Source organism: Pseudorasbora parva, chromosome 5 (assembly GCF_024679245.1).
Source record: "Pseudorasbora parva isolate DD20220531a chromosome 5, ASM2467924v1, whole genome shotgun sequence".
NCBI classification, from domain to species: Eukaryota; Metazoa; Chordata; class Actinopteri; order Cypriniformes; family Gobionidae; genus Pseudorasbora; species Pseudorasbora parva.
Window position 1 is genome coordinate 48482424 of NC_090176.1, and position 25552 is coordinate 48507975.

General features: G+C 36.8%; 1 protein-coding gene across 4 annotated transcripts in view; it reads right to left on the reverse strand.

Moving 5' to 3' along the window:
- The window catches only part of slc4a10b (solute carrier family 4 member 10b), a 124222-nt gene that overhangs the window by 4594 nt on the left and 94076 nt on the right, over positions 1 to 25552 (reverse strand). For all 4 annotated transcript variants that reach the window (XM_067444590.1, XM_067444588.1, XM_067444591.1 and 1 more), the window contains 14 exons: positions 21820 to 21994; positions 20999 to 21132; positions 19740 to 19985; positions 19520 to 19625; positions 16473 to 16634; positions 16220 to 16333; positions 14562 to 14723; positions 13279 to 13530; positions 11787 to 11855; positions 8156 to 8329; positions 7708 to 7830; positions 5628 to 5692; positions 738 to 833; positions 272 to 309 (listed from right to left, as the gene is read on the reverse strand). In XM_067444590.1, the coding sequence (XP_067300691.1) occupies positions 297 to 309; positions 738 to 833; positions 5628 to 5692; positions 7708 to 7830; positions 8156 to 8329; positions 11787 to 11855; positions 13279 to 13530; positions 14562 to 14723; positions 16220 to 16333; positions 16473 to 16634; positions 19520 to 19625; positions 19740 to 19985; positions 20999 to 21132; positions 21820 to 21994 (1891 nt within the window). In that variant the 3' untranslated portion in view covers positions 272 to 296. The remainder of the gene's footprint in view (positions 1 to 271; positions 310 to 737; positions 834 to 5627; positions 5693 to 7707; positions 7831 to 8155; positions 8330 to 11786; positions 11856 to 13278; positions 13531 to 14561; positions 14724 to 16219; positions 16334 to 16472; positions 16635 to 19519; positions 19626 to 19739; positions 19986 to 20998; positions 21133 to 21819; positions 21995 to 25552) is intronic.

Genomic DNA, 25552 nt, shown 5'->3' on the forward strand with positions numbered 1-25552 from the left:
AACAACAACAACAGCAAAAGACGATCACATGCTGTCTATCTTTGTCTGACACATACCGAGAGATGTGAATGATTTATTGTTTTCGACTGACGAGCTGGGTGGGAAAATTGGGGTGAATTCAAACATTCTTGGAGAGACACATAATGGTAAATGTGTGTTCCAGATGGATTACAATCAACGCCGCCAATTTGGTCAAAATACTTGTTGCCATGCGAAGAAAGACGGGATGAGATCCTAAAGTGACGTGGGATGTTGCTATGAGAACACTTACCTTTGGGGGCTCAGCATCTACATGCTTAGGAAAGGGGACTACGAGAAAAGAAAGAATAAATAATTAAATCAAAATGGGTTATCACGCAGAATAAATGGATTAAAAAGGCCAATGTTTGTACACGTTTCCAAAAAATGACCTTGTAGTAAACATTTTTTTTTTTTTAAAGTTAATGCACAGAAAACTAAGGGTGTGTTCACACGTGGGATGTTTTGGATTAAAACAAACCAACGAAACACAACGTCCATTTTTAACTGACTGCCGAACAAACTGAGATCCCACAGTGTGGTACAGTCTGACAAGCAACGGTCATGAAGGACTGATTATAAATCATACAGTGTGACTTATAAACTTCAGCATGTAACTCATAGCCTTGTGCCAGAAACATGAATGATTCTTCAAATCATGTCGTTGCAGAAAGATGTGCTTTTTACCAAAGAGATTTCATATAAAAATGAATCAGAACCTTTTTGGATCATTTTTGGAGTTGACGGTGTTCCAAGTACTTCCAAACGAGCCTCGGGACATTTCATCAGTAATGTTGACAGTAGAAGGATCATCTCTGAAAATATACAATACAAACATCATAAACATAACATGAAATCTAACATCTATATTCTGATGTGTGAATGAAAACATTCATAAAACAAAAAGTTCGGACTCAAAATTGTAACATAATAGTGAATTAAATCTATTATGTTTTTTTGAATATTTCCTTTCATGCAGTGTGCAATAAAGCTGTTTGTTGTGTGTTGAAATTGAATTTGAAAGTGCACAATAAATAAAATGATTGTCTCCCAAAAGAAAGAATAACTCTGAACCGTCTCTACGAGTCGTTTGTGTTTCGAATCTCACAGCGTTATGGTTCTACGTCACTAGAAAAAAGACATTTGCATAATGCCCGCCTATGTTGTACGTCATGGTCCCATTAACAACTTGGCCCGCCTGTCATTTAACTGACGACTGCTTCTCAAATCTCGGAGTTCAACACGGGATTCGTATGCGCTGTAATTGATACAGTTCCCGCATGTGGACTGCAATAAATGAGAAATATACACACGTGTTTGTTGATGGACGTACTATTGTTAATGCTGATGGTGAGGAATTACAGCTGTAGCATCCCATAATGTACCTCAAAAGGAGAAACATCGGGTTGAATAACTAGCTCTTCCAATGTTTCATCATCAGACTCGCGCTCGGCTTGATTTAGAGATGGGCATTTTCCCAAAATATTGTATTCGAATATTTGGGCTCATAAAAATCGAATATTCGTTTATTTAAATTAGGTATTTTGAGAAAATGAGAGAGATGTTTCTTTCGGTTAAGTGAAGTTTGAGTGAAGAACTTTGTGTTTTCTGTTCATAAACCCTCAAAGAACTTTAAAGGAAGCATTTGTCTCGAGATCATTTTGCTATCATAAGTTATCTCGCTCTCACTCGGGGTACAGATGAGCTTACCTGCACTCCTGAGCAGTGTTTGCTCATTTCACTGTTGTTTGGATTTCATGTGATTCTTGTTTGTGGTGGTGATATTATTATAAATCAGTTTCAGTAATTGATTTCTTCACAAGTAACTCCATTTTGTAACAGCATTTTCAGTTTTCATCTAAGTAGTGAGGCAGACGACGACATTGTGATCAAATGCACTGAACTTATTAACCTGCTCCACAACGCCACCCATTGGATTGAGTTATAACTGCGAGATTTAGAGGGATTTCTCATGGATTCACTGCATTTACAGCCAGCCAATTAACAAAATAAAATTCGAATAGTATTTTTAATTTTCGAATGTTAATTACAGATCAAATATTCGACTATTCGTGCACACCCCTAAAATCCACGTCATCATTACTAGGGTTGGGCATCGTTTTGATTTGAACGATTCTGATTCCGATTCCGATTCTTACTTTCGATTCCGGTTCTTTTCGATTCTCGATTCCGATTCTTTGAGGGGTGGAGTCAAAACATGTCACATCGATATTCAATGCTATTTTCAATACCACGGGGGAAAACGCTGCATATACGGTCAATTAGAGATTTTTTTACATAATTGTTTTTTTTGTCTGTCTTTTGAAAGTCTAGGCAATCAAACATTTCTTCAGAAGAGATCACTTTATATGATAAAGCTTTTAAGCTTTTTCTCATATATAAACATTGATCAATTACTATTAAAATATCTCACAAACATTTGTTAACTTAATGTATTTTTTACAACGGGGTAATTGTGTTGCAATAGTTTACACACAGCACAAGTAAGCTTGATTTTGAATGGTAAATTGAATAAACAAAGATACATATTACAAAAAATAGCACAAATAAATACAATAGAATAAAAGATATAAATGAAATAGACTGCTTTATTTTTTCAGGTAGGTCTAACATTCAGGTAAGAAACTGAATAAAAAAAACGCAAAGTGGCTAATTAAATTTAAAATAACATTGGATAATGTTTTTGCAAAAAATTAAATAGTTTCATATAAAAGCATTAAAGTTACACAAGTTGATCAGTCAAGAGCAGTGTGATCGTTTGTATTTTTGTAGTTTGACTTTGAATAACAAATGACTGCGGTCCCTTTAAGAACTGCTTGTTTAAGACTGTGTTTACATACTGTTCAAAATGTGCACTGAGAATTAGTTTGAGTGTATTTGACCAATAATAAGCTGGAAAAAGAAGCGAATATTTGCACTTGTATGTCAGGGGCGGCTTTATTACGGTAGGCTATGTGTGTGTGTGCGCTTCAGATGTGAGCTTGAAATCTGCGGGGATTCGTAGAATTATGTGCAATCCCGCGCGAAATTGAGACCGATCACACACACTAACACGCTGTCGTAAGGAAACGTCCAGCAGAACGCGCGTCCGTCGTGTTCAGAGGTTAACCGGCTGAATGAGAATATATGCGGCTGCGTGACAACTCGCTGTCGGTCAGAGAGGAGAGGAGAGGAGAGGAGAGCAGCTGGGATCGATTGTGTAGGCTGAGTAGGCTATCGTATCTTTTCAGATATTTCAGTATAGATATTTTTGACAACACTAGTTGCACTGTGCCGACCCAGGCTTTTAAAAGTGAAATAAATCCACACTTCACAGCCGCTTACCGGGCTTCCATGAACAAGCGGGCGCGCAAGCACCGGAAATCAGGTGGCCATGGAAACCAAAACTTGCGCGCTTGGAACCGAAGATCGGAACCGAAAATAAATTTTCTAAACGATTCCAATGGAATCGTTATTTTTTAAACGGTTCCAAGTTGGAACCGGTTCTCGATGCCCAACCCTAATCATTACTGTCCTTACAGTGTGTGTAATCGCTGAGCTTTAGGAAGCCTCCGGAGCTGAAGTTCAGTTATGGTAATGAGCGTTTAGCTTCAAAAACACACGCGGTACACCAATCACAACAGACTGGGCCATCTGACCAATCAGAGCAGAGTATCTCACTGAAAGGAGGGATTTAGAGAGACTTATTCATCCATCGAGTCGTCCGTTTGAGAATCATTGAACAATGTGGTGATGTGCAAAGTATAATATGAAAACATTAATTGTTTTTTACCTTTGATGCATGTAAACCTGTTGTATGAGACTCAAAAACATGTTACGTATTACCTTAAGATTTGCAACCTTAATTCTACTCATTTAATTTATAGATTTATATTACTTAGGCCTGGTTTCACAGACAGGGTTTAGATTAAGTCAGGATTAGGCCTTAGTTCAATTAGGACATTTAAGCAGCTTTAATAAAAGTGCCATTACTGGTGTTCAGCTTCAGACAAAACAATAGCACTGACACATTTTAAGATATAGCAGAGCAAGTTGCTTTCAGTTAAAAAAGTTTAAACGTTCATGGGACTATCTTACATTATCTGTGAAACTGAGGGATTGCGTTTTTATTGAATTCTAATTATTGAATTATTTCTCTCTGTTATCTTGTGTATATACTGTATGTTCAGTATGTGTGTACTAGGGATGCAACAATACAATTAGTCAACAGTTCAATACACACCTCGGTTTTTAACCACGGTTTTTCGGTTCGGTTCTTTTTTTTTAGCTGTTCTATTCTTATGCGACAGGAACAGAAAAAGGTTAAGGAGAAAATGTTTTCATTTTAATACCCTTTCTTTATTTTAAGACTTGAAAAACCTTACTTAAACTTAAAACTTTACCTAAAAAACTCTTGCACACATTCCCAGTGTATTGTATAATATAAAATAAATATATAATGATTTACAGTGGCTGCTCAGATGTACAAGAGCATTTAAGTATGAAATTGAATGAATAAATATAGGCTTAAATTAAAACTACATAGTATTCAATTAAGTACATTTATTAAAAGCTACTGTATTAAAGATCTTTTTTTATTTATTAACATCATTTTAGAGGTGAACTGTCCCTTTAAGGACACACGTTCACTGGGCTGCTGCTGTCAATTGAAGACCTGCTCACATCTCATATTTAGACACACACGATTTTACTTTCACTTTAGACATAACCGACTGTGTTTATATGTTAACCTTGAGTGTGTTTGACAGTATTAGCGCAGTAAGACTGTCCAGTTATCACGTGTGTTTGACAGACGTTTAGTGCGCGCGCTCAATGCAAAACAGTGCATGCACACGAATGAAATGTTTAAACGGCAAAACTTTAACTAACCCCCTAACTTTAGTGCATATGATTGGATATTTGCTCATATCAGCGCGTAGACTCACAGGCAAACTCAAAAAGAGCCGAAATAAACTGAGAGAAATATTTCATACAGAGGGAAATGGAAATAATTAATAAAATGCAAAACCGAACAAAAAACGGCTTTAGATATACAAAGACGATGGACTCACATTACTGTGAATGGGACTGACAAGTCCAACGCACAATATGGCGGAATAAGCCCCGCCTTCTAAATTAAAGAGCCAAAGTCTGCGCATGCAAATTGGCCGTTTTTTTATAATGATTTAGTTTTGTCAGGCATTTCATATTTAAAGTAGAATATCCCACTCAGGATCATTTTATTTAAAAAAAATTTTTTTTAATAAATTATAAGCATACCATATCACCAGAAAACGTTTAAATAGCCAATTAAAATTAAAGTATGCATTCATTTAAGATATTACTCATTATACAGAACAATTTTTGCATCAAGAATTCTTTAAAATTTAGTCAAGAACACTAGAGAACCCCATTGAAGAGTGTTTGTTTGTGCACATTCTGATTCTGTTGCAATATTTTGTTTTAACGAAATAAAATACTGGATTCAAAGTCGTGCTTCACAGAACCCGTAGACATCACTGTAAGGATGGCCTTACTGTTTTAATAAGCCAACAAAAACTAGTATTGCTTGCTATTGTGAAAATTAGTTAGGAAAATCTGGTCCATACTTGTAATGTCCCTCCAATGGCACTTGTACGATTCCTTCTTCCTCTGCCAAAATACTTTGCTCCTCCTGGCAGTAAACACAGGGAGAAGGAGCGAGAGAGAAAGAGAGAGAGAGAGAGAGAGTTTTATTCCCGTCCAGCCAAAGAGAACTTCAGAGACCCTTTGAGATTAAATAACTTTGCTGAAGGACATTTTGGCAGATCGATTCATGTTCCATTTGTTTGGCATGAAATGAATGCATTGAGAGACTGAGGTGGGTGAATCAGGGTCTCTCTATAAGAAACGTATCATGGCAATTTTAGCAAGAGTAAAACATGAGATTATCTGCCAGGGGGTCAGAAAGTCTCTGAATGCAGGAAAAACAAACTGTAAAACTGGAGCACAAATTAGATCTCCTCATTAAAGCAGGACCTCAAAAAAAACTCTTCCTTTTCCTCTCAATCAGCTTATATAAATAAACTCAACCAGCAGTCATGATGTTCTGTATCATTCAGTTATATAGAAATCCTCTTCCAAATACTAATTACTTGAAATATTATGGGTCCAATCAGTGATGTTTTTGTCACAGGTTATTATCTATTTTTCTTCTTTAAAACAGCTAGAATGTTGTCGCCGTGTGGCAAAAAGTCACCAAATTCTGCATGGGGGTTATCTCAGTGGCAAAACGTAATAATCAATGTGATGGTTTAATGCTGCCTAGCAACAAAAGTATAACCATATAAAATATAAGTGCTCAGAACTGCTGGCCGGTTTGAGTGACGGATGAGAAATTGTGTGTGAAATGTTTCTTTTTCACAGCTCTCTCAGATATTTTAAAGGAATGCATAGCTGATATAAAATATTGGCTGAACAGTAATTTGTATTGTATTGTAATGCTCTGCTGCAGGGGTCTCAAACTCAAATTACCCGGGGGCCGCTGGAGGTAGACTCTGGGTCAGGCTGGGCCGCATCAAAGGACTATTTGCAAACAATATTTGCATTATTTGTCATCAAATATATTATTAGTCCTGAGGTTTTTCGCATGAGTGAATAAATACGTACATTCGCTGCTTATATTTGAGTTCCTCAGTTGTCTAGTAGTAGACTTTTAGTAAATCGTCTCAAATGTTCAGAGATCTAATCAGCTCATATAGTTTTCTTCATTAAAATGTTCATCAATGGTTGTATATTAAGAGCATGGACACGCTGCATTTTGTGTGTATTTGTGTGTGTGCAATTTAGTTTTTGTGATTTCACCAGAAAGAATAGTCTCTCTCCGCAACGGCATTACTTGGTAGATAGACGCGCTCGTCTGTGTGTGTGAAGACTGCGCGAGCGAGCATGTGCGCGGACCAAAAGAGAATGTAAATCCCGCCTACTTTGATTTGATTGGCCATTTGAGCGCCATTAAACCACATTCATTGCGACTGTCTGATCAGCCTCTGGTCATGTCAATCACACGGTGTCAACCAATTATACTGCATGAAAGAGGGCCGAACTAACTCTCTCATACACACACACACACACACACACACACACGAAGTGAGGCATAAAGCGCGACACACGCAACAATTCCGCCAAAAATGGTTTTCAGAGCAACGCGCGAGCCGCATTGACACTAAACTTTAATGTCAAGTAGGGGGCCACAAAATATCATCCTGGCCGGGAGTTTGAGACCCCTGCTCTACTGGGTGGTTGCCCTGTTCGCTTAATAAACAAACTCCAGGTGGTCCAAAACGCAGCAGCTTGAGTTCTTACAATAACTAGGAAGAATGGTTTATAATAATATAATAATAATAATATAAGAAACAGTAATTTGAATATCTGATTAAATAAAGGCAGCCTTGGTGAGCATAAGAGACTTCTTTCATTAACATGAACAAATCTTACAGACCCCAAACTTTTAAAAGGTTCATGATTTTCAGGATTTGATAAGAAGTCTCGTGTTGCCTTTAAAATCCCACTCTTCGATGTCAGGCACATCTGTGTATTTCATTGGTTCTCTCTGTTCTGCGTGGTCCCTGTAAATTGCTGCTTGCATCCAAATTACAAATGCCTGTTCACAGTGAAAGTTACAATTAGATAATAAATGGTGAAGCTCACCTCATGCTCAGCGTCCTCCAGTTTCTTCTTCTTGCTCTCGGGCATGAGGTCATCGAGCCAGCTGAGCTCTCTCTTGGTGAAGAAAAAATCCAGCAGCTTCCTAATAAAGACCAGCGCCAACACCTGCCAGGAGCAAATCACTAATTCAATTATCACATATTACTGGAAGAACATTAATCAAAAGAGTTAAGAGAGGCAATTACATTAGCAGATAAACATTTAGACAAGCTTGACTGACTAGATGCGTCCATGACCTCTTTTGATTAGTTCTGTGCCTGTGAATTTTCTTCACAAAACTAACAGCATAGATTTTTAATGGATAAGGATGAGATTGAGTATATAGACTGGTAATAAACTTGGTTGGTTGCTTGGTACGAGTTGCATACACTTGCATACCATGGTACGCATTAGTAATAGTATAATAAGGTTCAGTGTGTCAAATGTTTACCATCATGGGGAAGACGATGGCAGCCTTGGAGGTTTTGATAACCCAGAGGAGAACCAGACAGCTGAGCTGGACGATGGTGAACAGATGAACCTTTCGGAGCGGAACGTGTCTCAGGTAAATGAAGTCTGGCTGGTGTTTAGCCGGCATCCCGAACAATCTCAAACGATCAAAAAACTAAGATGATGAGAAATATGTACATTAGAGCGACGGTTTTCAACCAGAGAGCCTCAAAAAAAGTCCTAACGTCCTACACATTTTATATTTTAAAATAACTTCTCCAGACTCACATTTCCAAACTTCTCTTTTAATTTTTTTAGACCATATTTAACATAAATAATTCTTATTTTCATCTTTATATTTGGTATAAAGTACAGTCATATGTAAACATTTTTTTCTTCTCATGGTTTTTTGATTGATTTTACAGTAACAACAAACAGCCCCACATAAAAAAAAAATATATATATATAGTAATGTCAAGCAATAATAAAAAACATTAAACCATCTCGAGATTAAAGTCATTATAATGCGAGATTAAACTTCGAGAAAAATAAGTAGAGATACAATCTCGAGAATAAACTCATTAAATATCGATAATAAATTCATCGTGTTTCGAGAAAAAACTCGTTATATTTCGAGAAAAAAGTCGAAATAAAATCATGAGAATAAACTCATTAAATATAGAGAATAAAGTTGTTATATTTCGAGAAAAAAAGTTGAAATAAAATCTTGAGAATAACGCATTCGATCAGTGTTCTTTGCATACCGATAGAGGACATGGCAGAGTTGGATCACTTAGTCAAGCTATCTTTCAGACTTTCTTTCAGTAACAAAGAAATACTATCAACTTTAGGTAATTATGAGATTCTAATTCTAATTATTATTATTTTCTTAAGCACAACTGCACGTGACTCAGGGGTGTAGTTTATGGGGGGGATGTAACCAAATCCCATTGAAATCCCTCAGTTACAACCCTCCTAATATTTCAACATGAAAATCACAGTAGATCAAAAGAAAAATATGCAGAATTCATTTGTTTTGAAACAATTTTGTTCCTGATCAAATATGAGTTTGTCATAATAAATAGGACAAAAAATACTCCCCCTTCATTGAACCGATTGGTAACGCCCAACCAATGAGTCGCACTTTCACCAAAACAACGCGAGTAGTGTTTGAATGGGAGAGCAAATATTAGCGCCAAAAATGAAGAAAAGTGCTGCACAGCGGACTATATTTACCTGCTGGTCAGAGAGGGATGCAAAAAAATAAAGCATGTACTGAGAATGAGGTATGAGAATACTGTGTAATAGCTAAGGACACACCACATATATTTAGCTAGCTAATCAACTGCCATGTATTTAGCTATAACTATCAGTATAACAAGTTACCAAAGCAGCCGTCTGTTTTGCCATTTCTTTTTTCAATAGTGTCTGTAATTGTCAATGACAAAAGTATTCACATCGGTTTTTGTTTTCTTCCTAAATTAATCTGACTTTTGAACTAATTGGATGAATGAACGATTTAATTGGCTCACTCATTAAAACAGTGAATCGCTGCCGCCTACTGGCGGTTTCAATACTTAATTTCTTTCTTTTTATAATCTCTACTAGTTAGAATTTTATTAAAAATATTACACAAACTTCATAACATCATGAGATGTATAATCTCTTAACGTGTTTTTATAACAGATTCGAGATTGATATACCAGCAGGGTAGAAAAGTCAGCAGAGGGAGAGGAGTAAAGAAAAACAGCAGCTTTGTAAAGTTAGGCTGTATAGATAGATAGATAGATAGATAGATAGATAGATAGATAGATAGATAGATAGATAGATAGATAGATAGATAGATAGATAGATAGATAGATAGATAGATAGACAGACAGACAGACAGACAGACAGACAGACAGACAGACAGACAGACAGACAGACAGACAGATAGATAGATAGATAGATAGATAGATAGATAGATAGATAGATAGATAGATAGATAGATAGATAGATAGATAGATAGATAGATAGATAGATAGACAGACAGAGACATATAGATAGATAGATAGATAGATAGATAGATAGATAGATAGATAGATAGATAGATAGATAGATAGATAGATAGATAGATAGACAGAGACAGACAGATAGATAGATAGATAGATAGATAGATAGATAGACAGACAGACAGACAGACAGACAGACAGACAGACAGACAGATAGACAGACAGACAGACAGACAGACAGACAGACAGACAGACAGACAGATAGATAGATAGATAGATAGATAGATAGATAGATAGATAGATAGATAGATAGATAGATAGATAGAAAGAAATCCTTATATCCTTATATATATATATATATATATATATATATATATATATATATATATATATATATATATATATATATATATATATATATATATTCCTATGTAAATATAAATATATATATGATTGCACCGGCTCTCTCTGAACTCGGACTCGACTCGGACTCGACCCTCTCTGAACTCGGACTCGACCCTCTCTGAACTCGGACTCGACTCGGACTCGACCCTCTCTGAACTCGGACTCGACTCGGACTCGACCCTCTCTGAACTCGGACTCGACCCTCTCTGAACTCGGACTCGACTCGGACTCGACCCTCTCTGAACTCGGACTCGACCCTCTCTGAACTCGGACTCGACTCGGACTCGACCCTCTCTGAACTCAGACTCGACTCGGACTCGACTCGGACTCGACCCTCTCTGAACTCGGACTCGACTCGACTCGGACTCGACCCTCTCTGAACTCGGACTCGACTCGGACTCGACTCGGACTCGACCCTCTCTGAACTCGGACTCGACTCGGACTCGACCCTCTCTGAACTCGGACTCGACTCGGACTCGAATGAGCTGGTCTCGACTACAACACTGATGACAACCAGTGGACAAATGCAAGGTTATCGCTGGCCGCACCATCCCTCGATTCGTTGGTTTGCTGTGCTTCTTCCATAAAGGGTAACACTTTAGAATAATGGTCTGTTATTAATAGATAACTATGCAGGAAGTAATGCAGGACTAATGCGTAGCACTACTATAGCTTGACTGACTAAGTGATCCAACTCTGCCATGTCCTCTATCAGTATGCAAAGAACACTGATCGAATGCGTTATTCTCAAGATTTTATTTCAACTTTTTTTCTCGAAACACAACGACTTTATTCTCAATATTTAATAAGTTTGTTCTCGAGATTGTATCTCTACTTTTCCCCCCGAATTTAACGAGTTTAATCTCGCATTATAATGAATTTAATCTCGAGATGCTTTATTTTATTTTTTATTATTGCTTGGCCCTAATCCTCTTCCGTAAAAATCTGCATATTTATTTTTAAAAATAAAATTATCTGTCTAAAAATCTAAATGGAAATATGAATATGAATTGTTTTATTATCAAAAAATAAAACAATACTGCTTTGAATATTATTGTTGAGCTTTTACCAACTAAAAAGTAACATTTCGATTCAAGTTTAAAAGGCTGTAATTGCAGTATGCTAGGGCAAAACCTCTGATTAACATGGAATAGTGTTTTTTTTCACGCCACAGCATCTCTTCACCTCTGGTTAGGACAGTGTCAGATAAACAGACATTGTCTATAGTGTTTTTACCTGTATTCCTCTCAGTGAAGATGCGCCCATGTAAAGGAAAACTCCATACAGCACCGGCATTGGGATGAACTAAGGAGACAATATCCAACATTTGTTGTTACTATTTATTTTTCTCCTCTTGTTATCTTAGTGTAGGTTTCTGTGCAAAAAGAGTCATAATTTAGTTCTGGCCCTGTTTACACATGGTATTAAAGTCCCCATGAAATCAAAAAAAATGTGGCTTTTAGTATGAATATGTTACCTTTACTGTAATCTATAAGCAAGATAAGCATAACAATGACAATTCACATTTATAAGATACATAAGCAATCAAAACTTCTGCCAATATTAATCATTGACTTTGATGAGATCACTCTGCACTTCAGTGTCACATCAAATTTTCTGTCCAATCAAATGCTCTCTAGAATATGAAGCCCCGCCCCTTCATTTAAACAGGCACTGAAGCTGCGGTTAAAATCGGTCACTTGTTCGCACACAGAGGCGGACAGTATTGAAAATGTAAGTATTTTTACTTACTTATTTTTCAAGTATATGTACTTTATCAGTGTTCTTATTTGGAAATCTTTTACTTCAAAACATTTCAAAACCTAATATTGTACTTTTTACTGCAATACATTTCATATTGAATATCATGTAATATTTAATTATGTTAAAAATGTAGTGCTGTATACTTTTAATCAAGTAAAAGTAATTCAAAGCTTTACTTGAGTAGGTTTTACAAGTAAGAAAGTCCTACATTTTTAAAGTAATTAAGCAGTAAAGGTCAGAAAACAACAACTTTTATTTATGAAATGTAGTGTAGTAAAAAGTATGACATTATATAGTATGCTTTATAATGTAGTGAAGTAAAAGTTTTCCAAAGAAAAACACTGATAAAGTATACTTAAAAATGTACTTGAGTAGAAAGTAAAAATACTCCAATACTGTCCGCCTCTGTTCACACATTTACTATATTCTACATGGTGATGGCACATCTATATGGTGCACTATATAGGGGATAGGGAACAATCAGACAGTGTGAATATGCTTTCCATTGGGGCGAATGAAGTCTGGTTTCAGGTTAGTGTCACGTGGATCTGGTCCAGAGACACGATAGCACAAAGCGGATCATGGGATAAGACCAGAAAACGTATCGGACCGGTTTGAATTATTTACAGAATGATGTTTTAAAGCGATATGAAGGAGATTAGGAGGAGAAACTGTTAGAGATTAGAAGGAAACTACAGCTTTACAAAGCTAAACAGCTCTGGCCGAGCTGTGATATGCCCTAAACGCTATTGGCTATTTAAAAAAAGGGGAGGGGCTGTTTGATATGTCCCGCCCTGTCTTCCTGTTTCAGTGGAAATGACGTCAACACATTAAATAATGCTGAGCATTTCAAGGCACTTCGGTGAGACTTTAAGATGTGTTTTGGTCAACCGGATCACATGTAGATCACCCATACATATACAGTAAATATTATTGAAAGTGTGTTGATCATTGAGCTCCTGACCTTCAGTACTGAAGTCATGAATACGGAGCAGCCCATGAGGATGAAGATCATGAGGCCGGTGATCCGCTGCTCTCTAATGCCGAGGAATTTGGGCTGCTCTCCGGGCGCCGAGCACTCCGACTCCAGCTTTAGACTGTTTACATGAGAGATGGACAGAACCGTCGCCGCCACGAACCACGGCAAGCCCATCAGAGAGCAAACGCCCAGCATCACGCCCACCATGAACAGGTCCAGGTGATAGCCACAACCTTTCTGTATGAACAAGATGTTAAATAAAGGGTTAACTTGTTTAATTCGATCGCAAAACTTACTAGCAGTAACTGAGTTAATATCTGGCAAAGATTCATAGACAAATCATTTCCAAAGCAGCGTCACCCACGGACGATAACGTTTGCAGAGCGACGGAGAAACATCTGAGACGGCAATTCTCTGTTTGTGATTTAAAGGAAGATGTTGCAATGGCTTCTGATGACTTTTTCCATTGTTGTAAAAGAAATATGATAACAGCTGGTGTCCTCTGCCACTCCATCAACATTTTTGAACATTTGTAAAACCTAATAGTATCTCAGACCGATTGAAACATCTCGGATTGACGGTCGAACAGAAAACATCAAGCTCTGATCGCATTCGCCCCCGTTGTAAAGCATTGTATTACGATTAGAAAGCGATTTGCAATATTATGAAAATAAAATAATATTGAGGAGTCTTTGGAAAATTGTGTCTCACAAACTTTATTAAAATTCGGTCATTTCAGATGTGAGCATAGTTATGCTAGTTATTTATTCATAATTATTTACATTTATTACATGACTTCCAGATCTAGTGTGAGGAAATAAGCACAGAAAGGCCAGATCCAGAGCTGTGTGTGTATGTTAGCACATGATCACACACACACTCCCCATCCTCCTCATCAAAGTAGCCGGTGTAATCCGCATCGGGTAGCCGAGGGTTGTTCTTTGCTTGGGTTTTAACGAAAAGGAAAAGTTTAAATAGTTTAAACCAGACGCGATAGCTGATTAGAACGAGTGATGCTCCACGGCAGCATCCATGTTAGTAATGTACAAAATCTGCTTCACCGTCGCTGCGCTGTTGTCATCGTGTAAAGGCCGCCACAACGTTTCTGATTGGTGCCGCGATTTCAAGGGATTAGAAATGGGTTTGAATGGGCTCTTTGCCAGACTACTTGCAGAGCTAGATTTGGTGGAAGTTGTCTGGGTTTTCCCAGGCAGGCTATCTAGCAGTTAATAGCACTGTTTTGTATGTGTGGATGAAACTAGCAGCACCTTCAGCTTGTGCTCCTTCCTGTTGATGATCACAGCTGTGATCTGCTGGTCCATGAAGATGAGGATGGTGCAGAGGACGGCAGGAAGGATTGTAATCACACACGTCCACCACGGGTTCGGACCCAGAGGGTTAATGAACCACCCACGGTCATCACGAGTTGGCTGAAAACATATTGCAAGACTACAGTTTTTCTCAATCCATTTGACACATTTCTCCAAGTGAATGTAGTTGCTCTCAAAACTATCAACACAGCAAACTAAACACACTCTAATGTTCGCAAAACAGTTCAGTATTCACTGCATAATGAAGCAGTTTATTCTATTAATGCATTTATCAAAAATAAATACTAACATTAAAACTACAAGTGTGTTCTCTGTTGATTTAATGAAAAATTCAGCTGTAGATACTCAAATACATAAATGAAAATACACATTTTTCATGCTCTTTAATTGTGTTCTTCAAAGTTCTTTAAGGATGAGTTTAGTTTTACACACTGTAAAATATATTCCGGTCTCCAATTGAACATTTTCAAGTGACTGATCACATCTACATTTTTCAGTTGGCCGAACTGAATTTCTGTGAATTAAATTGAGTTTTGTTTGTTGTGTTTTGAAAATGGTACAAAAATGCGAGTGATCTTTGTGAAGACCAATGAAAAAGCTGCAAATGTTTTTCCTGATATATGAAAGATTTGGTTGGCTGTATGAACTGCTGTGATAACATTAGGGAATTTTGTGCACAGTGTGTTGAGAAAATTATGCTTTTGATTTGTAATTTGTATGAAATGAAGGAGAATTTACTATCTGTTTAGGACAATTACAAAGTGTTCAGATCACTGTGTTAAATGTTTTGAGAGCAGTTACCTGAGTTTGGAGAAATGTACCAAATCGATTGAGAAAAACTGTAAATTAAATTGGCAACATATATTCTTATCAAGTCTATTAATATAGTAAGAATAGCATACAGCTAAAAGTTCTAGTGTAAAATCCCAAACCTAACTCTCAATCTCTCCCATACCAGATAGGGGCACCCTGAATTTGGTGATTATGGATTTTTATTTTTTGTTGTGATTATTTTAATACATTTTCTATGTAAAGCACTTTGAATTACTATTGTGTATGAAATGTACTATATAAATAAACTTGCCTTGACTACTTTTACAGCACACATATCTCTTTGTGTAAATTAAATTAAAAAATAAATGTAATTTAAATAAATAAACAAGATAGCAAAGTTTCTGAGCAACATTGATGTTGGCTTGAGAAAGCCTAGTCTAAAAGTTAACAATTTTTACAAGTATTACTGAAAAGTTTATAAAAGGAGATGGATGGATGGATGGATGGATGGATGGATGGATGGATGGATGGATGGATGGATGGATGGATGGATGGATGGATGGATGGAACAAATGATTGAACAACAGATAGAATGATCAAAAAAGTATGATATAATTATTGAACAAATAATATATATAAACTATAAATGATAGAACATTAGAACGAACAATAGTATGTAGTAATGACAGACAGACAGACAGACAGACAGATAGATAGATAGATAGATAGATAGATAGATAGATAGATAGATAGATAGATAGATAGATAGATAGATAGATAGATAGATAGATAGATAGATAGATAGATAGATAGATACAGACCTTAAACTCATTAGGGACCTGTAGTTTTGTTGAAGGCACCCCTAGAGCGTAATCCACCAGAACCATCGTAGCAATAGTGATGAACACTGCAAAGTCACTGATGATGGATCTGACCTGGAGGAAACATGGATTACAAATGTTCTTCCCTCTTTCAGCAGCAGCAGCAGACACTCCACACTAACACTAGAGGGCGCCAGGCTACAAATATCCACAAATGTACACTGAGCTCTCTGTCGAGCAGTGACTGCTGTACCTTGGTGGGGAAGTAGCGGCTGGTCTTGAATTCTTTGAGGAACGCTGACATGGCCACTGTAGAGAAGAAGAGAACTACAGACCAGAAGAGAACGTCAGGAACGTACGGACCATGAGGCCCACAGGCTGACCCGACAAACTCTCCTTTCTTCTCAATGCAGTCCTGAAAGGAAAAAAGATTTTTTCTTTACTTGAATAGTTCACTCACAACAACATGAGGATGAATAAATGGTAACAAGTGATTCATTTTAGGATGAGCTGTTCCTATAAATGCTACAAATTTCCAAAACACAAACAGGCATCTGCTCCACATGCTGTTAGTGCCACTCTTGCCCATTAAAAGACGAGCAGCAGCAATGATCTTTTTATCTTTGATGATGATTTAACAGATGCAATGCAGTCTAATACAGCTCACATATCCTTAACAGTCTCAAATCAAACATTTTTACTCCCGTAAAACAATGTGAAATTGATGCAACGCAGGAATTCAATTAAAACAATTATAAGCATTTTCTCAAAAAGATGATTTTGATGATTTTTAATTTGTATATAGTCACAAATCAGAGATCCTCCCTTTGAAATAAAGCTCACTTGTTATGCAGAGTTATGCGTATGAGATGCACGTTACAAAAAGTGTTCTGGTTAGTGAGCCTGAGACGATGTTAACCATGTAAAGCCTGACATATGAAAAAATAGTGCCATTTCTAATAGTTCTCTAAATGTAGGGAGAAACACAATAATTGTATTAGCGACACTTTAGAGTTTGAAAATACAACTTTGATACTTAATTTTTACAAAAAGAGATTCTTAAATCAAGATGAATTTACTTGAAATGCAAAATGACAAAATATGAAGTCTTGCTTTCTGTGAAATGGATCAAATTGAAATGATTTTATGATTAAAACAAACAAAGATCTGTAAATGAGCTCAAAAATCAACTTCATTCAAACTGAAGGTTTCGACTCGACAGATATTTGCTCTTTTAGGCATAAATTTGCTTAATTTTGTTAAAAGATATTGAAACTAAATTTTACAATCGCATCTTCAATAAATGTATTTGTATTTAAAATCTGACTAAAAGCTAATTTTTTGAGATAAAGCTCAAATTTATTTACCTTGTTTAAAATTATGGCTATGATTTTCTTGCAATTTTAGAATAAAATGTGCTTTTTAAAATATATATTTCATATAAAAATTGAAAATAGTAGTACATTTTTAACAATAAATGTACAGTTCTGTAACTTTTTAAGTTTTAAACTTTGTTCACTTCCACAATAATCTGCCAAGTGATCTTTGAAAAGAGATCAATTTACAGGATTAGGGTTTGAACGAGTTTGAAGCTCAAAAAAGTGCATCCATAAGTACTCCATAAGGCTCCAGGGGTTAATAAAGGCATTCTGAAGTGAAGCCATGCCTTTTTGTAAAATAAATTTCCATAACTTTATAAAGTAAAATATCTATCTTCCGGCGGACAGCCATCTGTATAATTTTCATTTTAAAGTGAACTAATCCTTTAAGTCTGTGCTCTAAAGCATTCAAGATTTATGACAGTTTAAGTTGGATTGAATGGATAAATGGATTATAACTACAGCATTAATATAATTTAGTACCATAAAATCCCCTTAAAGAGACAAAATATTAAATAAAAACCATTATCGAACTAAAATATAGCACAGTCATTTCAATGAAATATAAACTAAAACTTTGGTCATTTTTGACCACCATGAGGATTAGTCTTTAATCCGTGTAGGGGGTTAATTAAGACTTTTTAAACTCTTTCCTCACATACATTTTGTATTTATGGCCAGACAGCGCTAGCATTTTTGATAATTTTCATAAAATGTTCATGGTCCCCAGACAAATTTGTTGCATGAATCTGCAATATGTCAAAAGAAAGAACAGAGCACCTGCTTTTAAACAACAACAACAAAAACACACACACACTTACACACACACACACACACATTATAGTCAAGATTCATGCAGTCTTATTTGATCAACACTTCAGTGTGAGTAAGTGTCATTAAAAAGCAACATTTTGAGGAAAAGGCAGAGAAAACATGTTTTTGTCAAAGACTAGAGGCGAAACAGATTCAGAGCGATAGGCAATAGGCTTTTAGCAATTTTTTGAAAATTTATCATTTAGGGTGCGTTCACATTTGTAGTTCGGTTAGTTTGGTTTGTTTGGTCCGGACCAAAAAACAAAAACAAAACATATAGTCCTGGTCCGCTTAGCGTTCACACAGGCATTTTTAACAGCGAACCTAAAGTTACCAAACCAAAGGCACAGGGAGACGCTCACAACCTGATTGGTCGGCTTATAGCTCACTTACCGAACATTCAAAACAATGGTGTGTGCCATCATTTTATGCGTGTACATATGGCATTATTTTTACCAGCTGAGAACTCATGAAGAGCTCATAAAATGTTCAAAACATTCAAAACAGCATCAGTATTTCCTCCGTTGTGCAGAAAAGAGACGGCCGTTCGTCTGTACCTGCTAATAATGGGCAACACAGGTCCTTTGATGAGAAGAACCAGGTTTGCTTTTTGTGCAATTTTTTTAGCATTTTCGAAACATGCTCGTCGGACCAAATATTGATTAGGCTCTTCCTCGTTGCTCTCCGTTTGCCCTCCAACGTTAAAGTTATTCATTTTGGATACACTGATCTTTCCGCGTCGTCAAATTAGCTAAATATGCGTCGCATCTTGTGACATTACATCCGGTTTTTGGTTCGTTTACATGTCTTTGGTCCGTGTTGCATTCATATATCAATCAAACCGCACCAGAGTTCGTTTGGAAGCGGACCGAGACCCATCTTTTTAGCGCTCTCCGTCCGCTTGTTTGGTGCGCTCCAGGGTTCGGATGGCAGCATTCACATATGTTCAAATGAACCGCACTAAACGAGCAATCGCACCAGGGTTCGTTTTAATCGAACCAAACATGACAAGTGTGAACGCACCCTTAGATGGCTTAAATGCATCAAATATGTTCAAGTAGGCATTATAGAGTTAGTATCAGTAGTAAACTGGGACAGTTATTCTGACCTGAACTTCCAGAGCCTCCCAGAAGATCTCCGGAGCTGAGATGTTGTTCTGCTCCCAGTATTGAAGCGTGGCATTGCTGGGGTTTGAAGGCTCAATACAGGAACATCTGGAAGAGCAGAAGCATCCTGTAACTAGCTTTGCTATAAAATAGGCTAAATTGCATTTGTTATATAATCTTGGTGTCCATATCCTTCTGTTACTCATTAAGTAGTGTTTTCACCTGTAAGTGGTGAGTTTCTCCAGATTGTTGTTCATATTGATGGGATACGTCTCCCCAAGATGGATGAGCTTCTCCAAGGCCTCATAGATGAAGATGATGCAGATGAGCGAGGCGAAGGCTTCCTCCGTGAAGCGAGTGATGTAACAGACGAGTGAGCTGGCATCAGTGGCCACCAGCAGCAGACAGAGGAACGCCGTCCACAGCCCGATACACGTCCTGAGGGACAGGTACGACAGCCCGTATTCCCTGCAAACAGACGCCATGAGCTGGACTGGATCTTAACACAGACTATCTGGAGGTCCACAGGCTTATTTACTTTGAGTTACTGGACACTTTGAGAGAGGATGGATGGATGGATGGATGGATGGATGGATGGATGGATGGATGGATGGATGGATGGATGGATGGATGGATGGATGGATGGATGGATGGATGGATGGATAGAACGAGAGATAAAATAATACAACGACAGAGTGAGAGATCAGTAGATAGATAGATAGATAGATAGATAGATAGATAGATAGATAGATAGATAGATAGATAGATAGATAGATGGATGGATGGATGGATGGATGGATGGATGGATGGATGGATAAGGGATGGATAAGGGATGGATAAGGGATGGATGGATGGATGGATGGATGGATGGATGGATGGATGGATGGATGGATGGATGGATGGAACGAGAGATAAAATAATACAACGACAGAGTGAGAGATCGATAGATCGATAGATCGATCGATAGATAGATAGATAGATAGATAGATAGATAGATAGATAGATAGATAGATAGATAGATAGATAGATAGATAAGGGATGGATGGATGGATGGATGGATGGATGGATGGATGGATGGATGGATGGTGGATGGATGGATGGATGGATAGAACGAGAGATAAAATAATACAACGGCAGAGTGAGAGATCAGTAGATAGGTAGATAGATAGACAGACAGACAGACAGACAGACAGACAGACAGACAGACAGACAGATAGATAGATAGATAGATAGATAGATAGATAGATAGATAGATAGATAGATAGATAGATAGATAGATAGATAGATAAAATAATAAATAGATAGAACGACAGATAAAACAATAGATAGAATGAGAGATATAACTCCAGCGTCAGATAGAACAGACAGATAAAACAGAACAAAATGATCTAAACCATTCATATCAATTCTTTTCTTTATTCTTTCCCACAAGCGTTCACACTAAGCAACAGAAGTCATCAGAGCGATGGCATTACACATACTTGCAGAACTTGAATAATATTTTCTCGAACACCAGGACGGGTCCGGTGCTGCCCAGGATAGTGAGAGGCTGTCCCGCGAACAGAGAGTACGCGATCCCCGTCATGGACGCTCCGAACAGAGATTCAATGGCACTCTGAGAAGAGGGGACAACTGCTTTATAAGCTACATTAAAGGGTTAGTTCACCCAAAAATGAAATTGATGTCATTAACTCCTCACCCTAATGTCGTTCCTCACCCGTAAGACGTCCGTTCATCTTCACACACAGTTTAAGATATTTTATATTTAGTCCGACAGCGTATGCAAGTGTGTGCACACTATACTGTCCATGTCCAGAAAGGGAATAAAAACATCATCACAGTAGTCCATATGAGACATCAGTGGGTTAATTAGAATCTCTTGAAGCATCGAAAATACATTTTGGTCCAAAAATAACAAAAACTACGACTTTATTCAGCATTATCTTCTCTTCCGCGTTTGTGTTCAATCCAATCCAATTCCAATTTTGTTATTTTTGAACCAAAATGTATTTTCCATGCTTCAAGAGATTCTAACTAACCAACTGATGTCACATATGGACTACTTTTATGATGTTTTTATTCCCTTTCTGGCTCTTTTGGAAGGGGACAGTATAGTGTGCATACATTTTCAATGGAAAGACAGAATCTCTTTGACTAAATATAAAACATCTTAAACTGTGTTTTGAAGATGAACGGAAGTCATGGAACGACATTAGGGTGAGTCATTAATGACATCAATTTCATTTTTGGGTGAATTAACCCTTTAATATGAATGAAATGATTACTGAATATGTGTTCTTACTATGCGTCCCTCCGTGGCTTCTCCCAGCAGCCCTCCAAAGGTGATCACAGGGGACATGCAGGCGCAGTACAGGAACAGGAACGAGGCCAAACACTGCAGGCTGAGCGCATCTGTGAAATCCGACAGGAAGTGCGGAGCCTTCCTCTTCACATCCAGAACCAATCCACCGAAAAACCTGACAAAACACACCAGACACACGAGATTACTGCCGTCTGAGTTGGAGAACTGGCTCACACTCAATTCAGAGCCGCGCTATATTACACACAGAATCATACGCACGAATACGAGAACAAATCATTTTCATGACAATTAAACATGTTTTCCTTACAAATTGTCATTAATTTCATTTTTACAGTGATGTATTGTTACGGCGGTATTACATGTACTACTGTAATTAGAATAATGGAAATTAAAATTAAATTGCATGACTAATGGGAATTTGAGAGGGTTAATTCTTGAGTTAATAATTGAGAATTTTTCAAAGCAATTTCAATGCACCTACAAACATAGGCTTCATTTTCAAACTATTTCCCTTTTTTTAAAGTGTCCAAAAATGTGCAAATCACACTTCTAAAAACATTTTCCTAACTATGGGATGGCTGGAGGTCCTTTTTTTGTTGACAAAATTGAATGTTCCTTGCATTAAGCCAGAGTTTTCTGTTATTACAGTATATTAATGATAATAATGGGATGAGATGCATAACAGAAATGGGAGTTAAAGTGCTTCATTCACAGGAAAATAATGTCACATTTGAGACAGATTGCGAAACAACCTCAATGCACCTAAAAATAAGCTTCATTTTCTAAATATTTAATTTTCAGTACAAAGAATTAGTTAAAAATCACATAAATCAAACATTTCCCTATAGGTAGAAAAAACTTTATCAATGGGATGACAAGGTTTTTTTCTCTCTCCATTTTTAACACATGGAATATTTCTTGCATTAAGCCATGATTTTCTGTTTTACTGTATTATATTAATGAGAATAATGGAATTAAAAAGATACTCAGATATAAATTGAATATTGATATGCATTACAGTAATGGGAGATTTGGAGGGTAAAAGTGCTCAATTCTCATGAAACAAAACGTCAATTATTGTGACACATTGCAAAATCTTAATGCACCTGTAAATCTAACAGCATTTTCCTAGATCAAAAATAAATACAATCTTGATCTATGGAATGGCTGGAGTTTTTTTTGACAAAATAGAATATTCCTTGCATTAAGCCACAGTTTTCTTTTTTTACAGTACTGTATTATATAATGAGAATAATGGGAATTAAATAGATACTCAGATAAAAAAATATCAAAATGCATGACAGTAATATGAATCTGGGAGGGTAAAAGGGCTCAATTCTCATGAAAATAATGCACATATAAAAAACTATTATTTCTAAACAAAAACTATTTTTTCAGTTTTTCTCTCCTTCTTTCTTTCTTGCAAGTCACACACCATCTACCATCAAGCAGAACAATCTTTGTATCTATAGGATGGCTGGAGGATGGGTGTTCTGACACATATGTGGAATATTCCTCTCAATAAGTCGCAGGTTTTCTGACAAGTGCTGTTTCACAGCAAGTCTGGCGCATCTCGCATATGAAAAAACAGTTGCACTGTCATTGGGACAATATATATATATATATATATATATATACTAATGCTAAATACAACTTCATTGTCGGTACATTTTCAAAATTCCCCGCCATTGACTAGTAAATTATGTATAAATATATACAAACTGACATCAATGTAGTACATAAATTAAAGATAAAATGGTAAAAACACTTTTATTTTGTAATTTTGTAAAAAATTGTTGTCTTCATATTTGGCAGCCCAGTTCGAGAAAGAGATGATAAGATCACAGCAGATATTATGCCCTGTGCATTTGTGACACTGGAAATGTAATGTGAAGTCGAGAGCATTCATGTGCACATTTGTCGTTTGGAAAGTCAATTTAGAAATCATAGCACATCGTCCAGGTATTCCCTGCATACAGATAATCCACATATTGTGTACATACACAAACTATATAAGGCAGAATTCTTCACCCAGAAAGAAATATTAATTAGGGCTGATCAGATATGACCATTTGGGAGAAAAAAGCCATCTGAGAACAGAAGGGGATTATTGTTGTGAGAAGAGAGAAAGTCACTCAAAGTTGTGAAAACTGTCACTCAACAGGAAGAGTGTGACCAAATGTCAAACATGGCATCTGTCCAGTTCACTGGAGAGTTGAAAACCTGGTCTTCAGTGGCACGGCTCTAACATTGTAGAAAACAATCAAACCATCATCCGAAATGATCTGCATTATTATGTCCTTTAACTGTCATAATCATCACAACGGTGAGCCACATGACCTGTTACAGTCGCTTTCTGAGAGGAAAAGACTTTATTGTAACTATATAGTGTAATACAATACTTACAATTAATTTGCAAACTATTCATTTATAGTTAATGAATAGAACTGTAGAATTATAACTGAATTATAAACTGTAGTTATACATTAATACATATAGTGAGTTTGTCATTTGTTGTCATCGTAATTTAGAAATTATTGTTTAATTTGCTCATATGTAGTTATAATGCTTTGTTAACAACTTATTAACAGTAAATAGGTCTCCCTTTAGATTAGGGCATGGACAATGAGAAAATTACAGTAATTAAGAGCTTAAAACCAATCTTTGTTAGACATTAATTACATTCATATTTAATGTTTCTTAAAATGTTTACAAATACATTAAGCCCCAATGTGCGCACTCACACACACACACACACACACACACACACACACACACACACACACACACACACACACACACACACACACACACACACACACACACACACACACACACACACACACACACACACACACGTTGGTCTATGTGGTTTACAGGGACTCTCCATAGGCGTAATGGTTTTTATACTGTACAAACCGTATTTTCTATCCCCTTACACTGCCCCTAAACCTACCCATCACAGGAAACATTCTGCATTTTTACTTTCTCAAAAAAACATCATTTAGTATGTTTTTAAGGCCATTTGAATTATGAGGACATTTGATATGTCCTCATAAACCACATTTATAGTGTAATACCAGTGTAATACCCATGTAGTTATACAAATTTGTGTCCTCATAAACCACATAAACAGGCTCACACACACACACACACACACACACACACACACACACACACACACACACACACACACACACACACACACACACAGTTTCCTGGACTCTCCATTAGTTGTATACTGCACAAAAAAAATCTTCTTTCCCCTAAACCTACCACTAATCCTTACAGATGGATTTTAACAACATGATCGTTATTTATTGATTGATAGACAGACAGACAGACAGACAGACTGACTGACAGACAGACAGACAGACAGACAGACTGACTGACAGACAGACAGACAGACAGACAGACAGACAGACAGACAGACAGACTGACTGACTAACTGACTGACTGACTGACTGACTGACTGACTGACTGATTGATTGATTGATTGATTGATTGATTGATTGATTGATTGATTGATTGATTGACTGATTTGAAATTGTTTTGTTTAGTTTTGGAGATATGCTTAATGTATTTGTAAACATTTTAATGAACTCTTACTAATAATAATGAAATCAACATCTAATAAAGGTTGGTTAACAGCACTTAATTAATGTCATTTTCCCATTTTCCGTGACCTAATCTAAAGTGAGAAATATTTACT